Source organism: Pan troglodytes, chromosome 5, assembly GCF_028858775.2.
Source record: "Pan troglodytes isolate AG18354 chromosome 5, NHGRI_mPanTro3-v2.0_pri, whole genome shotgun sequence".
NCBI classification, from domain to species: domain Eukaryota; kingdom Metazoa; phylum Chordata; class Mammalia; order Primates; family Hominidae; genus Pan; species Pan troglodytes.
Genome location: NC_072403.2, coordinates 57,725,678 through 57,740,605, shown reverse-complemented (window position 1 = coordinate 57,740,605; position 14,928 = coordinate 57,725,678). Strand labels below are relative to the sequence as shown.

General features: G+C 41.5%; 1 protein-coding gene across 6 annotated transcripts in view; it reads left to right on the top strand.

Moving 5' to 3' along the window:
• PKHD1 (PKHD1 ciliary IPT domain containing fibrocystin/polyductin) overlaps positions 1-14,928 on the top strand; it is a 484,536-nt gene that overhangs the window by 202,675 nt on the left and 266,933 nt on the right. For all 6 annotated transcript variants that reach the window (XM_518534.6, XM_016955664.3, XM_009451446.4 and 3 more), the window contains 2 exons: positions 13,105-13,217; positions 14,380-14,485. In XM_518534.6, the coding sequence (XP_518534.5) occupies positions 13,105-13,217; positions 14,380-14,485 (219 nt within the window). The remainder of the gene's footprint in view (positions 1-13,104; positions 13,218-14,379; positions 14,486-14,928) is intronic.

Genomic DNA, 14,928 nt, shown 5'->3' with positions numbered 1-14,928 from the left:
TGCGGCGTTATTTCTGAGGGCTCTGTTGTGTTCCATTGATCTATATCTCTGTTTTGGTACCAGTACCATGCTGTTTTGGTTACTGCAGCCTTGTAGTATAGTTTGAAGTCAGGTAGTGTGATGCCTCCAGCTTTGTTCTTTTGGCTTAGGATTGACTTGGTGATGTGGGCTCTTTTTTGGTTCCATATGAACTTTAAAGTATTTTTTTCCAATTCTGTGAAGAAAGTCATTGGTAGCTTGATGGGGATGGCATTGAATCTGTAAATTACCTTGGGCAGTATGGCCATTTTCACGATATTGATTCTTCCTACCCATGAGCATGGAATGTTCTTCCATTTGTTTGTATCCTCTTTGATTTCCTTGAGCAGTGGTTTGTAGTTCTCCTTGAAGAGGTCCTTCACATCCCTTGTAAGTTGGATTCCTAGGTATTTTATTCTCTTTGAAGCAATTGTGAATGGGAGTCCACTCAAGATTTGGCTCTCTGTTTGTCTGTTGTTGGTGTATAAGAATGCTTGTGATTTTTGCACATTGATTTTGTATCCTGAGACTTTGCTGAATTTACTTATCAGCTTAAGGAGATTTTGGGCTGAGACAATGGGGTTTTCTAGATATACAATCATGTCATCTGCAAACAGGGACAATTTGACTTCCTCTTTTCCTAATTGAATACCCTTTATTTCCTTCTCCTGCCTAATTGCCCTGGCCAGAACTTCCAACACTATGTTGAATAGGAGCGGTGAGAGAGGGCATCCCTGTCTTGTGCCAGTTTTCAAAGGGAATGCTTCCAGTTTTTGCCCATTCAGTATGATATTGGCTGTGGGTTTGTCATAGATAGCTCTTATTATTTTGAAATACGTCCCATCAATACCTAATTTATTGAGAGTTTTTAGCATGAAGGGTTGTTGAATTTTGTCAAAGGCCTTTTCTGCATCTATTGAGATAATCCTGTGGTTTTTGTCTTTGGCTGTGTTTATATGCTGGATTACATTTATTGATTTGCATATATTGAACCAGCCTTGTATCCCAGGGATGAAGCCCACTTGATCATGGTGGATAAGCTTTTTGATGTGCTGCTGGATTCGGTTTGCCAGTATTTTATTGAGGATTTTTGCATCAATGTTCATCAAGGATATTGGTCTAAAATTCTCTTTTTTGGTTGTGTCTCTGCTTGGCTTTGGTATCAGAATGATGCTGGCCTCATAAAACGAGTTAGGGAGGATTCCCTCTTTTTCTATTGATTGGAATAGTTTCAGAAGGAATGGTACCAGTTCCTCCTTGTACCTCTGGTAGAATTCGGCTGTGAATCCGTCTGGTCCTGGAGTCTTTTTGGTTGGTAAGCTATTGATTATTGCCACAATTTCAGCTCCTGTTATTGGTCTATTCAGAGATTCAACTTCTTCCTGGTTTAGTCTTGGGAGAGTGTATGTGTCGAGGAATTTATCCATTTCTTCTAGATTTTCTAGTTTATTTGCGTAGAGGTGTTTGTAGTATTCTCTGATGGTAGTTTGTATTTCTGTGGGATCAGTGGTGATATCCCCTTTATCATTTTTTATTGCATCTATTTGATTCTTCTCTATTTTTTTCTTTATTAGTCTTGCTAGCAGTCTATCTATTTTGTTGATCCTTTCAAAAAACCAGCTCCTGGATTCATTAATTTTTGAAGGGTTTTTTGTGTCTCTATTTCCTTCAGTTCTGCTCTGATTTTAGTTATTTCTTGCCTTCTGCTAGCTTTTGAATGTGTTTGCTCTTGCTTTTCTAGTTCTTTTAGTTGTGATGTTAGGGTGTCAATTTTGGATCTTTCCTGCTTTCTCTTGTGGGCATTTAGTGCTATAAATTTTCCTCTACACACTGCTTTGAATGCGTCCCAGAGATTCTGGTATGTTGTGTCTTTGTTCTCGTTGGTTTCAAAGAACATCTTTATTTCTGCCTTCATTTCATTATGTACCCAGTAGTCATTCAGGAGCAGGTTGTTCAGTTTCCATGTAATTGAGCGGTTTTGAGTGAGATTCTTAATCCTGAGTTCTAGTTTGATTGCACTGTGGTCTGAGAGATTGTTTGTTATAATTTCTGTTCTTTTACATTTGCTGAGGAGAGCTTTACTTCCAAGTATGTGGTCAATTTTGGAATAGGTGTGGTGTGGTGCTGAAAAAAATGTATATTCTGTTGATTTGGGGTGGAGAGTTCTGTAGATGTCTATTAGGTCTGCTTGGTGCAGAGCGGAGTTCAATTCCCGGGTATCCTTGTTGACTTTCTGTCTCGTTGATCTGTCTAATGTTGACAGTGGGGTGTTAAAGTCTCCCACTATTAATGTGTGGGCATCTAAGTCTCTTTGTAGGTCACTCAGGACTTGCTTTATGAATCTGGGTGCTCCTGTGTTGAGTGCATATATATTTAGGATAGTTAGCTCTTCTTGTTGAATTGATCCCTTTACCATTATGTAATGGCCTTCTTTGTCTCTTTTGATCTTTGTTGGTTTAAAGTCTGTTTTATCAGAGACTAGGATTGCAACCCCTGCCTTTTTTTGTTTTCCATTTGCTTGGTAGATTTTCCTCAATCCTTTTATTTTGAGCCTATGTGTGTCTCTGCACATGAGATGGGTTTCCTGAATACAGCACACTGATGAGTCTTGACTCTTTATCCAATTTGTCAGTCTGTGTCTTTTAATTGGAGCATTTAGTCCATGTACATTTAAAGTTAATATTATTATGTGTGAATTTGATCCTGTCATTATGATGTTAGCTGGTGATTTTGCTCGTTAGTTGATGCAGTTTCTTCCTAGTCTCGATGGTCTTTACATTTTGGCATGGTTTTGCAGTGGCTGGTACCGGTTGTTCCTTTCCATGTTTAGTGCTTCCTTCAGGAGCTCTTTTAGGGCAGGCCTGGTGGTGACAGAATCTCTCAGCATTTGCTTGTCTGTAAAGGATTTTATTTCTCCTTCATTTATGAAGCTTAGTTTGGCTGGATATGAAATTCTGGGTTGAAAATTCTTTTCTTTAAGAATGTTGAATATTGGCCCCCACTCTCTTCTGGCTTGTAGGTTTTCTGCCGAGAGATCCGCTGTTAGTCTGATGGGCTTCCCTTTGTGGGTAACCCGACCTTTCTGTCTGGCTGCCCTTAGCATTTTTTCCTTCATTTCAACTTTGGTGAATCTGACAATTATGTGTCTTGGAGTTGCTCTTCTCGATGAATATCTTTGTGGTGTTCTCTCTAGTTCCTGAATCTGAATGTTGGCCTGCCTTGCTAGATTGGGGAAGTTCTCCTGGATAATATCCTGCAGAGTGTTTTCCAACTTGGTTCCATTCTGCCTGTCACTTTCAGGTACACCAATCAGACGTAGATTTGGTCTTTTCACATAGTCCCATATTTCTTGGAGGCTTTGCTCATTTCTTTTTTTTCTTTTTTCTCTAAACTTCCCTTCTCGCTTCATTTCATTCATTTCATCTTCCATCGCTGATACCCTTCCTTCCAGTTGATCGCATCAGCTCCTGAGGCTTCTGCATTCTTCACGTACTTCTCGAGCCTTGGTTTTCAGCTCCATCAGCTCCTTTAAGCACTTCTCTGTATTGGTTATTCTAGTTATACATTCTTCTAAATTTTTTTCAAAGTTTTCAACTTCTTTGCCTTTGGTTTGAATGTCCTCCCGTCGCTCAGAGTAATTTGATTGTCTGAAGCCTTCTTCTCTCACCTCGTCAAAGTCATTCTCTGTCCAGCTTTGTTCCATTGCTGGTGAGGAACTGCGTTCCTTTGGAGGAGGAGAGGTGCTCTGCTTTTTAGAGTTTCCAGTTTTTCTGTTCTGTTTTTTCCCCATCTTTGTGGTTTTATCTACTTTTGGTCTTTGATGATGGTGATGTACAGATGTGTTTTTGGTGTGGATGTCCTTTCTGTTTGTTAGTTTTCCTTCTAACAGAGAGGACCCTCAGCTGCAGGTCTGTTGGAGTACCCTGCCGTGTGAGGTGTCAGTGTGCCCCTGTTGTGGGGTGCCTCCCAGTTAGGCTGCTCGGGGGTCAGGGGTCAGTCACCCACTTGAGGAGGCAGTCTGCCCCTTCTCAGATCTCCAGCTGCGTACTGGGAGAACCACTGCTCTCTTCAAAGCTGTCAGACAGGGACATTTAAGTCTGCAGAGGTTACTGCTGTCTTTTTGTTTGTCTGTGCCCTGCCCCCAGAGGTGGAGCCTAGAGAGGCAGGCAGGCCTCCTTGAGCTGTGGTGGGCTCCACCCAGTTCGAGCTTCCTGGCTGCTTTGTTTACCTAAGCAAGCCTGGGCAATGGCAGGCGCCCCTCCCCCAGCCTCGCTGCCGCCTTGCAGTTTGATCTCAGACTGCTGTGCTAGCAATCAGCGAGACTCCGTGGGCGTAGGCCCCTCCGAGCCAGGTGTGGGATATAATCTCGTGGTGCGCTGTTTTTTAAGCCTGTCGGAAAAGCGCAGTATTCGGGTGGGAGTGACCCGATTTTCCAGGTGCCATCCGTCACCCCTTTCTTTGACTAGGAAAGGGAACTCCCTGACCCCTTGCGCTTCCCAGGTGAGGCAATGCCTCGCCCTGCTTCGGCTAGCGCACGGTGCGCGCACCCACTGACCTGCGCCCACTGTCTGGCACTCCCTAGTGAGATGAACCTGGTACCTCAGATGGAAATGCGGAAATCACCCGTCTTCTGGGTCGCTCACGCTGGGAGCTGTGGACCGGAGCTGTTACTATTCGGCCATCTTGGCTCCTCCCGTGACCTTAAAGTTCTAATTCTATTTTCATTAGCCTTTAGACACTAGCACAATTTCTAAAACATGGTAGTTGCTCAAAAAAAATGTATTTAATATAACGAATGAAGGTATAAACCTATAACCAAATTATATGGGGGAAGAAAAAGGAAAGTAAAGAACAAGTTCCAAAGTTCTAAAATCATTTTGATGATTGAAAAATAAGTTTAGTCAGTGGAAGCATTTAGATTCTGTTGGGCTATCAGCATTAAATCTTGCAAAGTTTAGTCCAGTTTTTCAGTTGTGCCATTGGCTTTCTGTTATTCAGTCTTTTTTTGCATTCTATTGTCTGTGATGTGCCATTACTTAAAGACATAGGTGATAACTGGGTATATGTGAAAAAAACCTATGTTCCCTAGGCGAGTCTCAAACTCTTGCTCTCAAGTGATCTCCCCACTTTGGCTTCCCAAAGGATTGGGATTACAGGTTTGAGCCACCATTCTTGGCCGAGTTAGTGTTAATTGTGTCCTGTATGGATGATATACAGAGTACTTGGAAGAACATGTTTTAGAAATATACCTTTATTCCAAAGGGATAATAAGGAGGCTTCCACAATAACAAGGTGTGTGTGTATGTATGTGCATGTATTTGTGTGTGTGTGTATAATATGTGGAACAGAAAGAGATGTGATAGAAAATTGTGGTTAATTAGGATTTTTCTTTGTTGTTATTTTAAACTTTTAATTTTAAAATAATTTCAGACTTACGAGAAGCTGCATAAATAAGAGAATTCCTATGTGCTCTTCATCTAGCTCCCTCCAATGATAACATAACCATAACCATAGTCATGGAGCTGTACCAAGGCCAGGACATTGACATTGGTATGATAGTATTAATTAAACAAATGCATTTATTTAGACTTGAAGAAGATGGCCTAATCTTCATGTTTGGGCAACCATCTCTGAAAGCCTAAACTCTCTCTCCTCACATACCTGAGTCTGACCTTGAAATCTCTGACCTGGCAGGTAGGTAGGCAGGGGAAATGATTCTTAAGTCTGTGCAATGGTTTGTGGTTTTATATTATTCTCAAATTGCCCTGATGCAGAGCTGGGACCAAACTCTCAGCCACAACATAAGGAATTCAGCTGGGCTTGCAGTCAGTCACCTTGGTAGTTCACTTACATTCAACCTGGCATGATGCAAGTAAATTTCAAATATGATATTCTTTTTTAGTTTTGATAGCCACAGGTGGTCTGCTTCTCTCCCTGCCCAGCCTGCAGCTGAGGTGAGTCCAGGGCAGTTTCACTGAGAAGCAAAACCTGAGCTTTGTACCTTCTTGCCAGTGAGGACCCATGGGTGATAAGTGCTTGAGTCTCCAGGGGCCTGTGGCATTCCCTGGTACATTTCTTAAATAGGCGTTTGCCATGCTTTCCAAAAGCAAGTTGGTGGTGGTTCTTTTGTGTATCACCTGTAGCTTCTTAGAGCGCTTCACCCTCAGGCTGTCTTCCCTCAGCAGCTCTAGCTCCGGAGTCTAGGACTTCTTTGACAGGAGCTCCTTGTTATCTGTCAAGAGGCTGCATCTTTCCAGAAGACATAACCTGTGTGAATCTGTTCTCATTCTCTCTGGTTGGGAAGTCTTTGCTCTCAAACAGCAAGGGACTGTTCACTTCCAGAGCTCAGAGTCTCCCATGTTTATGTAGGTGTTGGAAATTTCCTATAACCAGACCCCTGTTTAGGATAGTCCGTGGAAAAACTCTGAAGAAGAGCCCTTTGGAGACATGCATTTAATTTGAGGAGAATTTGTTCTGGTTTGTGAATCAATTTTGTAAGGAATTCTGTGTTTAAAGGCCCAACCTCAGTTCTCAAGCTTTCCCCACTCAATAGGTAATGCATATTTAAGAGCTGCCTGAAGGGTTAACTCACTTGTTTTCTAGTGACTATAGATGTACACCTCAAGGAGCTGGCTTACTTGGGCAGTTAATTTCTCTCTGGAATTTCTCTTGCTTGAATGTCCATAATACATTGACTTCCGCAAAGAATTGATTTCCACACAAAATTCCCTGCTTGCCTTAAACCTTCCCCGCAAGCTGCCAGCTGCCTGCATAAATATGTGGTTTTTCCTCATGAATCATTTGTAGCATACACAATTGGAGTTGAGAGTAAGAAGGGCCAGGAAGGAATGCGATCTGACTGTTAAAGTGCTTCTTTTGTAAGAAAAGTGAGTCTTATCAGCTAACAGAGGACCAAAGTTGCAGTCTCCTGCCCACCTATAAATGCGCTTGGAAAGTGTTTATATGTGATCACCCAGATGTGCCATAAATGCTAATGGCACTAGGGCAGATGATTCAACAAACCCATTTATTCAGGGAAACACGTGCTTTCTGAGCATCTGTGCTGGCAAAGGTGATGAATAAGGATGCAGTCCTTGGAATATATTTTTTAAATTTAAGAATCTTTTCTTTCTTCATAAAATCTTGGTAATGAAATAGCATTTCCTTGGTAATGAAATAGAGCTGTGTGGACAAGTGAGATGATCACTTTTAGCCTCCAGTCCACATTTCTCATTGTATACTTGCAGACAAGGTGGGTGTTTAAGAAGCCCCCTTCTCTGGCCCTCGGTTCTTATGTACCTCTGACCTTTCCCAAGGCTCATGGATATAGAGAGACACATCTAGAGAAGGTGGAGTTTCACTTCCCTGGGGAAAGTTTGTGTTGTGTAATCGTGACTGAGAACAACAGCTGTGGTATTTCTTTGTATATTTACAAGGGCTGAAGAGATACACTGGGCACTTATATTTGCCAACTAATAGACAGTGATTCTTCTTGAGGCCAAGAAGCAGGAGTGCATACTCTGTTTTCTAGCACAAGAGAAAAATTGAGATAGCTGATTTAATGCTAATAAATGTTTTTTTAATGGGAATGCCTGATGCCTCATCTAATGGTTTTAAATGATATCAATAGTTTCCTAGTAAAGACTATTAAAGCATTCTTATTGTAATTAACCATGTTTTCATATTTAGGCTTGTCTTTCCATCAAAATTTGGAGATGGGATACTGGAAAATGAGTGTGGGTTATTTTGCTAATATGTGACTCTAGTGTAGACTATAGACCAAGGTTTCTCAACTACGTCAATATTGACATTTTGGGCTGGGTAATTCCTTGTTGTCGAGCCTATCCTCTGTATAATAGCATCCCTGGTATCTATGCACTGAATACCAGTAGCCCTCTTCTCTCTTCTTCATCCTCCAAGTTGTTACAATAAAAAATGTATCCAGAGGCTGTTAAATGTTCCCTAGGGAACAAAGTCATCCCTGATTGACAACCACCACTCTAGACTAGGCCACCCTAAGACCATTGAAGTCTTAGAAATGGACCTGATTCTTTGAAGTCGTGTTGGCATCTTTGATAGTGATTCATCTTAATATTCAGTGATATCCAAAAGTCACTTTTGGTGAGCACCCTGTGGTAGGTGAGACATGTGATTAGAATTCTAAGTGCTTTAAGGAAATTGGAGAATTGCTCAGACTCCAAAATAATGAAGTACAGGAGTGACTTGGCCAATTAGTCCACAAAGGAACAAAACATCCTGTAACCGAATGAAAAATGAGGAAGAAATGGCTGTCTATTTACAAATACCCAGGGTAAGAACCTTTGGGACCCACAGTGAATTGAAGCTAAAGCTAAATAAACAGCCTGGGGCAATTGTGTCAGTATGTGCTGGCCTCCCTGACCAGGTCCTGGCTGCTGCCTGCTGGTCAGGCTTCTAGTTTCAGTGGGAACTCTGGCCCTGACTCACACTTCCCCCAAAACCGAAGGCCTCCAGGGGTTGAGGCATTGGTTCTTTCTGTCACACAAGGCAGGGAATTGGGCGTTATTGGGTTAAGAGCAATCTTTTTCAGTTTTCTCCCCCATACTGTCTTTGCTTGGCTGAATGTGTGTGTGTGTGTGTGTGTGTGTGTGTGTTCCTTGTGGAACATGTGGTACATTCAGGAAGGAATAGGGTCTTTAAGTTCTTCTCCTGTCGGGGGTGTCGCTATATTATCACTGCCAGTGGATCAGCCATGTTCAGAGAGTTACCCTTAATAATACCTAAAGTTGGCTGGGCACGGTACCTCATGCCTATAATCCCAGCACTTTGGGAGGCCAAGGTGGGCGGATCACCTGAGGTCGGGAGTTTGAGACCAGCTTGACCAACATGGAGAAACCCCATTTCTACTAAAAATACAAAATTTGCCAGGCATGGTGGTGCCTGCCTGTAATCCCAGCTATTCAGGAGGCTAAGGCAGGAGAATCGCTTGAATCCGGGAGGTGGAGGTTGCGGTGAGCCGAGATCGTGCCATTGCACTCCAGCCTGGGCAACAAGAGTGAAACTCCATCTCAAAAAAAGAAAACAAACAAACAAACAAAAACACAAAACCCCAAAACCTGAAGTTTTCCTTTCATTTGGAAATTAAAGTCAATAAAAATATTAGTCTAGAATGACTGAAGCCATAGGATGAAATGAGTTTACTTAGTCTAAGGATAAAGAAATGGAGAATAGCTACAAGTAAAAGGGTATGGAGTCCTCACTCTCAATCCATCCTTACTGAGAATGTAGTAAAACTCCCTGAGCTGTGTGAAAGGCTAGTGCAAGACCCTGTCCTTGGATGGATCAGAACTTCCTCATTAAATTCTAACCCTTGTCTGCATCCAGTCCATAGCCCTACTGTCTGCACTGATAGTAGATGACAACTGCAGATAATCTCAGTCTTTTCATCTGTCATTGCTCAAAATTCCTGTGTCAGAAGCCAGTCCTCATCAACATGTGTGAGCCTTAATAACACTTGATCTCCATAATGCTGAAATTCCAGAACCCTCATCCTCCTTAAATGTACTCTTCAAAATGTCATGTCTTCTTCCTACTCTTGAGAAATGTCCCACACCCCTACCCATGTATCTCTCTGTGCACGCTAAGCTGTGCATGCTTTTTTCCCCATGTGGTGAGAATGAGAAGGATTTTACATTCTCTGGATTTGGGGTGTGAAAAGAGCAACTCCTTAGTTAAATCTGGCCTGCAAGATGCTCTGCAGATTTGGAGAAATCAAACACTACCTCCGGTGCCTTAAGGATTAATTCACTTTTTTTTTTTTTTCTGGTGACTATAGATGCACACCTCTAGGAGCTGGCTTACTTGGACAGTTAATTTCTCTCTGGAATTTCCCTTGCGTGAATGTCCATGATACATTGACTTCTGCAAAGGATGTTGTTCAATATGTTGTCTCCACTACTGGGGAGGCCACAGCAAATGCCTGTTCTGTCCGTGACCGGGTGACAAGACTTTTCTTTGTACTCTCGTTTATGTTTCTTCACTTGCACCCTATTACTGGGCATCCTGCCTTTGGGTCCTACCTTCATTTCTCTACTCTAGTCTCTAACTTTTCCAGACTTGGACTTGGATGGAGCTGGCTCTGACAACTATTTGCTCTGTGACTTTGGGAAAGTTACTCAACATCTCTGAGCTTCAGTTTCTTTGCTATGAAACTGTAATAATAATACAAAACTCATAAAACTATTGTAAAAATAAATGAGACTCTAAAATCCAGTACATGGACTGTAGTGCCTTCTCTGTAGATTTTCACTATGAGTGTTATTATTCTACTCATCATTACTTAAAAGAAAATACTTCTAAGGGAAAAAAAATCCAACATAAATATAACTTGCACTGAGCTGGGCAGCGTTTTTGCTGGGTACCTGGCAATGGATTCTCCCCCTGATTTCTAGGTCTCTATCCTCCTTCAGTTTTCAGCAGTGGCTTCCATTTGCAGTGGGTTCCCAAAGCAACTCATGGCAAAAAACTTCACCAGGAAGTGGTTTTTCTAGTGTCTCTCTCCTCTTTGAATGTCTCCTAGGAACGTTAGTAACCCTTAGCGTTACTCTCTCAATCACCTGTGGAGAAGTAGTTCTCAAAATGGGGTCAAAATATCACCTGCAGCAGACCTATCAGAGCACCTTGTGATGGCCAAGAGTAAAGAATACTGTCCCTCATCCCTTCCTCATCACCCCCCTAATAAATCAAAATATCTAAAAACCTTTGGCTAATATACCCCCAGGTAAAGCCTGCCAGATAAAATACAGCATATTTGGTCAAATTTAAATTTCAGATAGTGTTTGGGACACACTTATACTAAAATATTTTATTTTTTATCTGAAATTTAAATTTCACTGGGCATTGTGTTTTTATTTGCTAAATATGACAACTCTACCAGGTTGCACATGAAAGTTTAAGAAACTGTTCCAAGGGGATGCTCACAGCGTAGTACCCACTGAGCCCTGCATAGAGGGCTGCACTGAAGTATTGTTTTTTAAAGAAAGGCATTTAATGTCTTGTTGAGTGGCACAGTGTCATGGTCCTTATGACTCCCCATTCTCTTTACTGTGACCCTAATGCCAGTGTTCGGGATGAGCTCTCCAAGCCCCATAGTTTGTGTTCCCGGGATTGAGTGACTTCCAAGGAGGATACTCCAGACATTCCTTGTCTCGCACCAGCCAGGCCATGGAAAACCCCCAGATGATCAGGATTGAATCATGTGGGAGCCTTGGAGACTCCCTTCATCCATGTAGCACAGGGCTTACACCTGAGCAGCCTATTCCTTAACTTCTGTTCTCCAGGTAGACATGGGCATCTTGGCTTTGGACAACCACTCAGACTGAGAGAGGTCAGATGCACGTGGGCACATAGGAAGTAGTCTCATAGCTTGATCGATTGGCCCTTTGTTCCTCCCACTAATAGCATCACTGCAGTGCAGCAGCCTGATAGGGCCCCTGATTTTTCTCAGAGTTCTTTCTCCCTGATGATAAAGAGAAGGCTTGGGATCCTTAAGATGTGAGCGTGTGACACTGAGAGAACTCAGATGTGATTCAGGAAAGCAGAAATAGAAACTTTCATAGAATAGCCAACATGTTATTTACTTTGTTGCCTGTAGTTGAGTTTGCAAATTCAAATACTGCAGACACTAGGCAGGGATCATAAATGAGTGAAAGAGGAAGGGTGAGGACTGTGGAAAAATCATCCACAGTCCAAGAAGGAAGGCCCTTCTTATCTTCACCTGACCTGTGGCTACTTCACAGGAATTTGGGCTCAGAAAAGCTGAAAGTCTGAATTTTTTATTAAATCTCTTGGTTTGAACATGTTGGAACCAAAAAAATGTGAACATTGGGTAGGCCAAAAAAAATACATCTGTGTACAGTCTTAGACCTTTAGGAAGTCAGTTTTTTAATTTGTCTTAAGACTATGTTACATAGGGATGAACATATTGTAGGTACTTCATTGAATTTATAAAGATAACCTCATTGTGTTCAGTTTGATCAGAATTAGATCCCCAAACTCATATGGTCCAAGAGAGAGAAGTCAGATTTTATATGAACACATAAAATACATGAAATTATTTAGATAGTAAGACCTATAAAGAAATATCAAGGCGACTTAATAGTCTATTCAGGACAAGAGCACTTTGAAGAGATTTGAGCTGTAGTTGTACTCAGTCACCCTGTCTTGGTACTAAGTCATGACTGGTCCAATCATGTGGCCTTCAGCCAATAGACAAATCATTGAGTTGTTCAAAGAGCCAGAGAGAACACATTGTGTAGGCTTGACTTCAAGGTACACCTTTGCCTTGGAGAGCTACCATATACTGTTAAAGAGTAGAATTTTAGATGTCATGAGTAAACTCACTGTGGAAGCTTAGAAAGAGGCTTGAGCATGAGATACCAGTTATTAAGATGGGCGAATTGCAGTCTAGTTGAGCTGGCTGGAGGAAGAAGAATGACAATATTTTTATTAGTTCATTCTCGCATTGCTATAAAGAAATACCTGAGGCTGGGTAATTTATAAAGAAAAGAGGTTTAATTGGCTCATGGTTCTGCAGGCTATACAGGAAACATGGAAGCATCAATTTCTGGGGAGGTCTCAGGTCTCAGGGAGCCTTTACTCACGGCAGAAGGCAAAGCAGGAGCAGGCACCTTACATGGCAGGAACAGAGGCAAGACAAGGTGGGAGCCACAAGGTGCTGTACACTTTTAAACTACCAGATCTCATGAGAACTCACTTACTATGGTGAGGACAGTACTAAGGGGGACAGTGCTAAACCATTCACAAGAAACTGACCCCGTGATCCAGCCACCTCCCACCAGGCCCTACCTCCAATACTGGGGATTACAATTCAACCTGAGATATGGGCAGGGGGACAAATCCAAACCATATCACTATTTTTGTTCCCAAAAGGAAAAAAAAAAGAATAAATGAGTCTATAATAGAGTTTTAATGTACTTTGGCAGAAAGTGAATATAAAATTGGGATGAGTACAAACAAGAGTCTTTCTTTCCAGCAACCTTATCATACATGGGGTAACTATTTTTTAACTCTTCTTAATTTCTGTAGGGGAACAGAGTGTGTGGTGCTGGCTATGGCTACTTTTTCCATCTCATGACCGACCAAACATCACAAGCTCCGCTTCTTTCCTTCACTCAGAACATTGCACATTCTTGTACCAGGTAACTTTGGGGAAATTCATCTACGTTTTGGCGGTCTTATGATTTCACATTTTTCTGTAGAATGCTCACAATGAGAGCACTTTGGGCATTTGTTGGAGATTGGGTGATGTTCCTGTGCATTTTCTGAAACTGCTTTTTTGAGGTATAATTGACATACAAAAAGCTGTCCATATTTAATGTATGCAACTTGATGAGTTTGGAGATAAGTATACACCCCTGCAACCATCATCACCATCTGTGTCACAGACATACCTATCACCTCTAAAAGTTTTCCTCCAGAGCCTCTTTATTTGAATTATTATTATTACTGTAAGAACGTTTGACACAAAATCTGACCTCTTAGCAAATTTTTAAGTATAGAATATAGTATTGTTAATTTTGCTGTATTCTGTACTTTGGCATTTTGCCATACCGTATATCTCTAGGACTTATTCATTTTGCATAGCTGAAACTTTGTACCCTTTGACTAATACTTCCCATTTTCCCCTCCTTCCAGCCCCTGCCAACCACCATTCTACTCTCTGCTTCTATAAGTTTGAATATTTTAGATTTCTCATTTAAATGATATGATGTACTATTGCCCTTCTGTGTCTGGCTTACCTCACCCAGCACAGTGTCCCCCAGGTTTATCTGTATTGTCACAAATGGCAGGATTTCCTTCTCTTTAAAGGCTGAATAATATTCCATTGCAAGTATACACCACATTTTCCCCAGCCATTAACCTATTGATGGACATCTTGGCTGCCTCTATGTCTTGGCTTTTGTATATAATTGTGTTAGCATTATTTTCTAGATCATAACAGTTCGATGGTAAAGAGAAGAGAGTCACATGAAAAGGCAGAAGGACAGAATGTACCTTTTGTGGCCAGAGATAATTCAATAGACAGAGCAATTAAACTTCCAAATATGCAGAGCCCCTGGGAGGCTGCTAGGCTTGGGCTCTGGAGTAATCTGCATTTTGTTGGGATTCGGGAGCAGGTCACAGAGGGTAAAAGTGGGAGGGCTGAGGGGTAGGCAAGAACAGTTAGGGGGAGGGTCACAGATTCCATCTACCTTCACTCTCCCTAATACATTACTTTTACTTTGTATTTTTCAACAAGAAAAAGTAGGAAGTTAGAAACATAAAAATTGGCTTAATTTCATTCTTTGTTTCACTTTTTAGGTATGGTCTCTTTGTATACCCTAAATTTCAGCCACCTTGGGATAATGTCACTGGCACCACTCTGTTCCAGAGCTTCACAGTTTGGGAAAGTGCAGGTGGTGCCCAGGTAAGCTTTTTTGTTGTTGTTGTTATTGTTGTTGTTTTTAAAATTAAAACTGTCACTTGTTTTCTCACAGCAATTCATTATGCATATCTACTCAAATGGGAATGACTTGCCCTTGAGGGGAGCATTGCTGTGCTGTCACAATTTTAAAGCACCAATGGATCATAGGTGCTTGTAGAATAGTTGTTAAACAAATTCCTAGTCACTAATCCAGGGTTAGGTCATTTTCTCCATTGGGTGTTTTTGGCAACCCTAGAAGAGAACAACAGAATCATAAAGATTTATAATCAGGGGAGATCACAGAGTTTCCCTATTCCTTCTTTCCATCTCTACTTAGAGATAGAAATTAAGGCTAAGAAAGGGAAGGGACTTGTCAAAGATCACACAATTGGTTAGTAGTACAACCAAGTGCAGAATTTAGACTCCAAATGTTGTGCATTTGATGT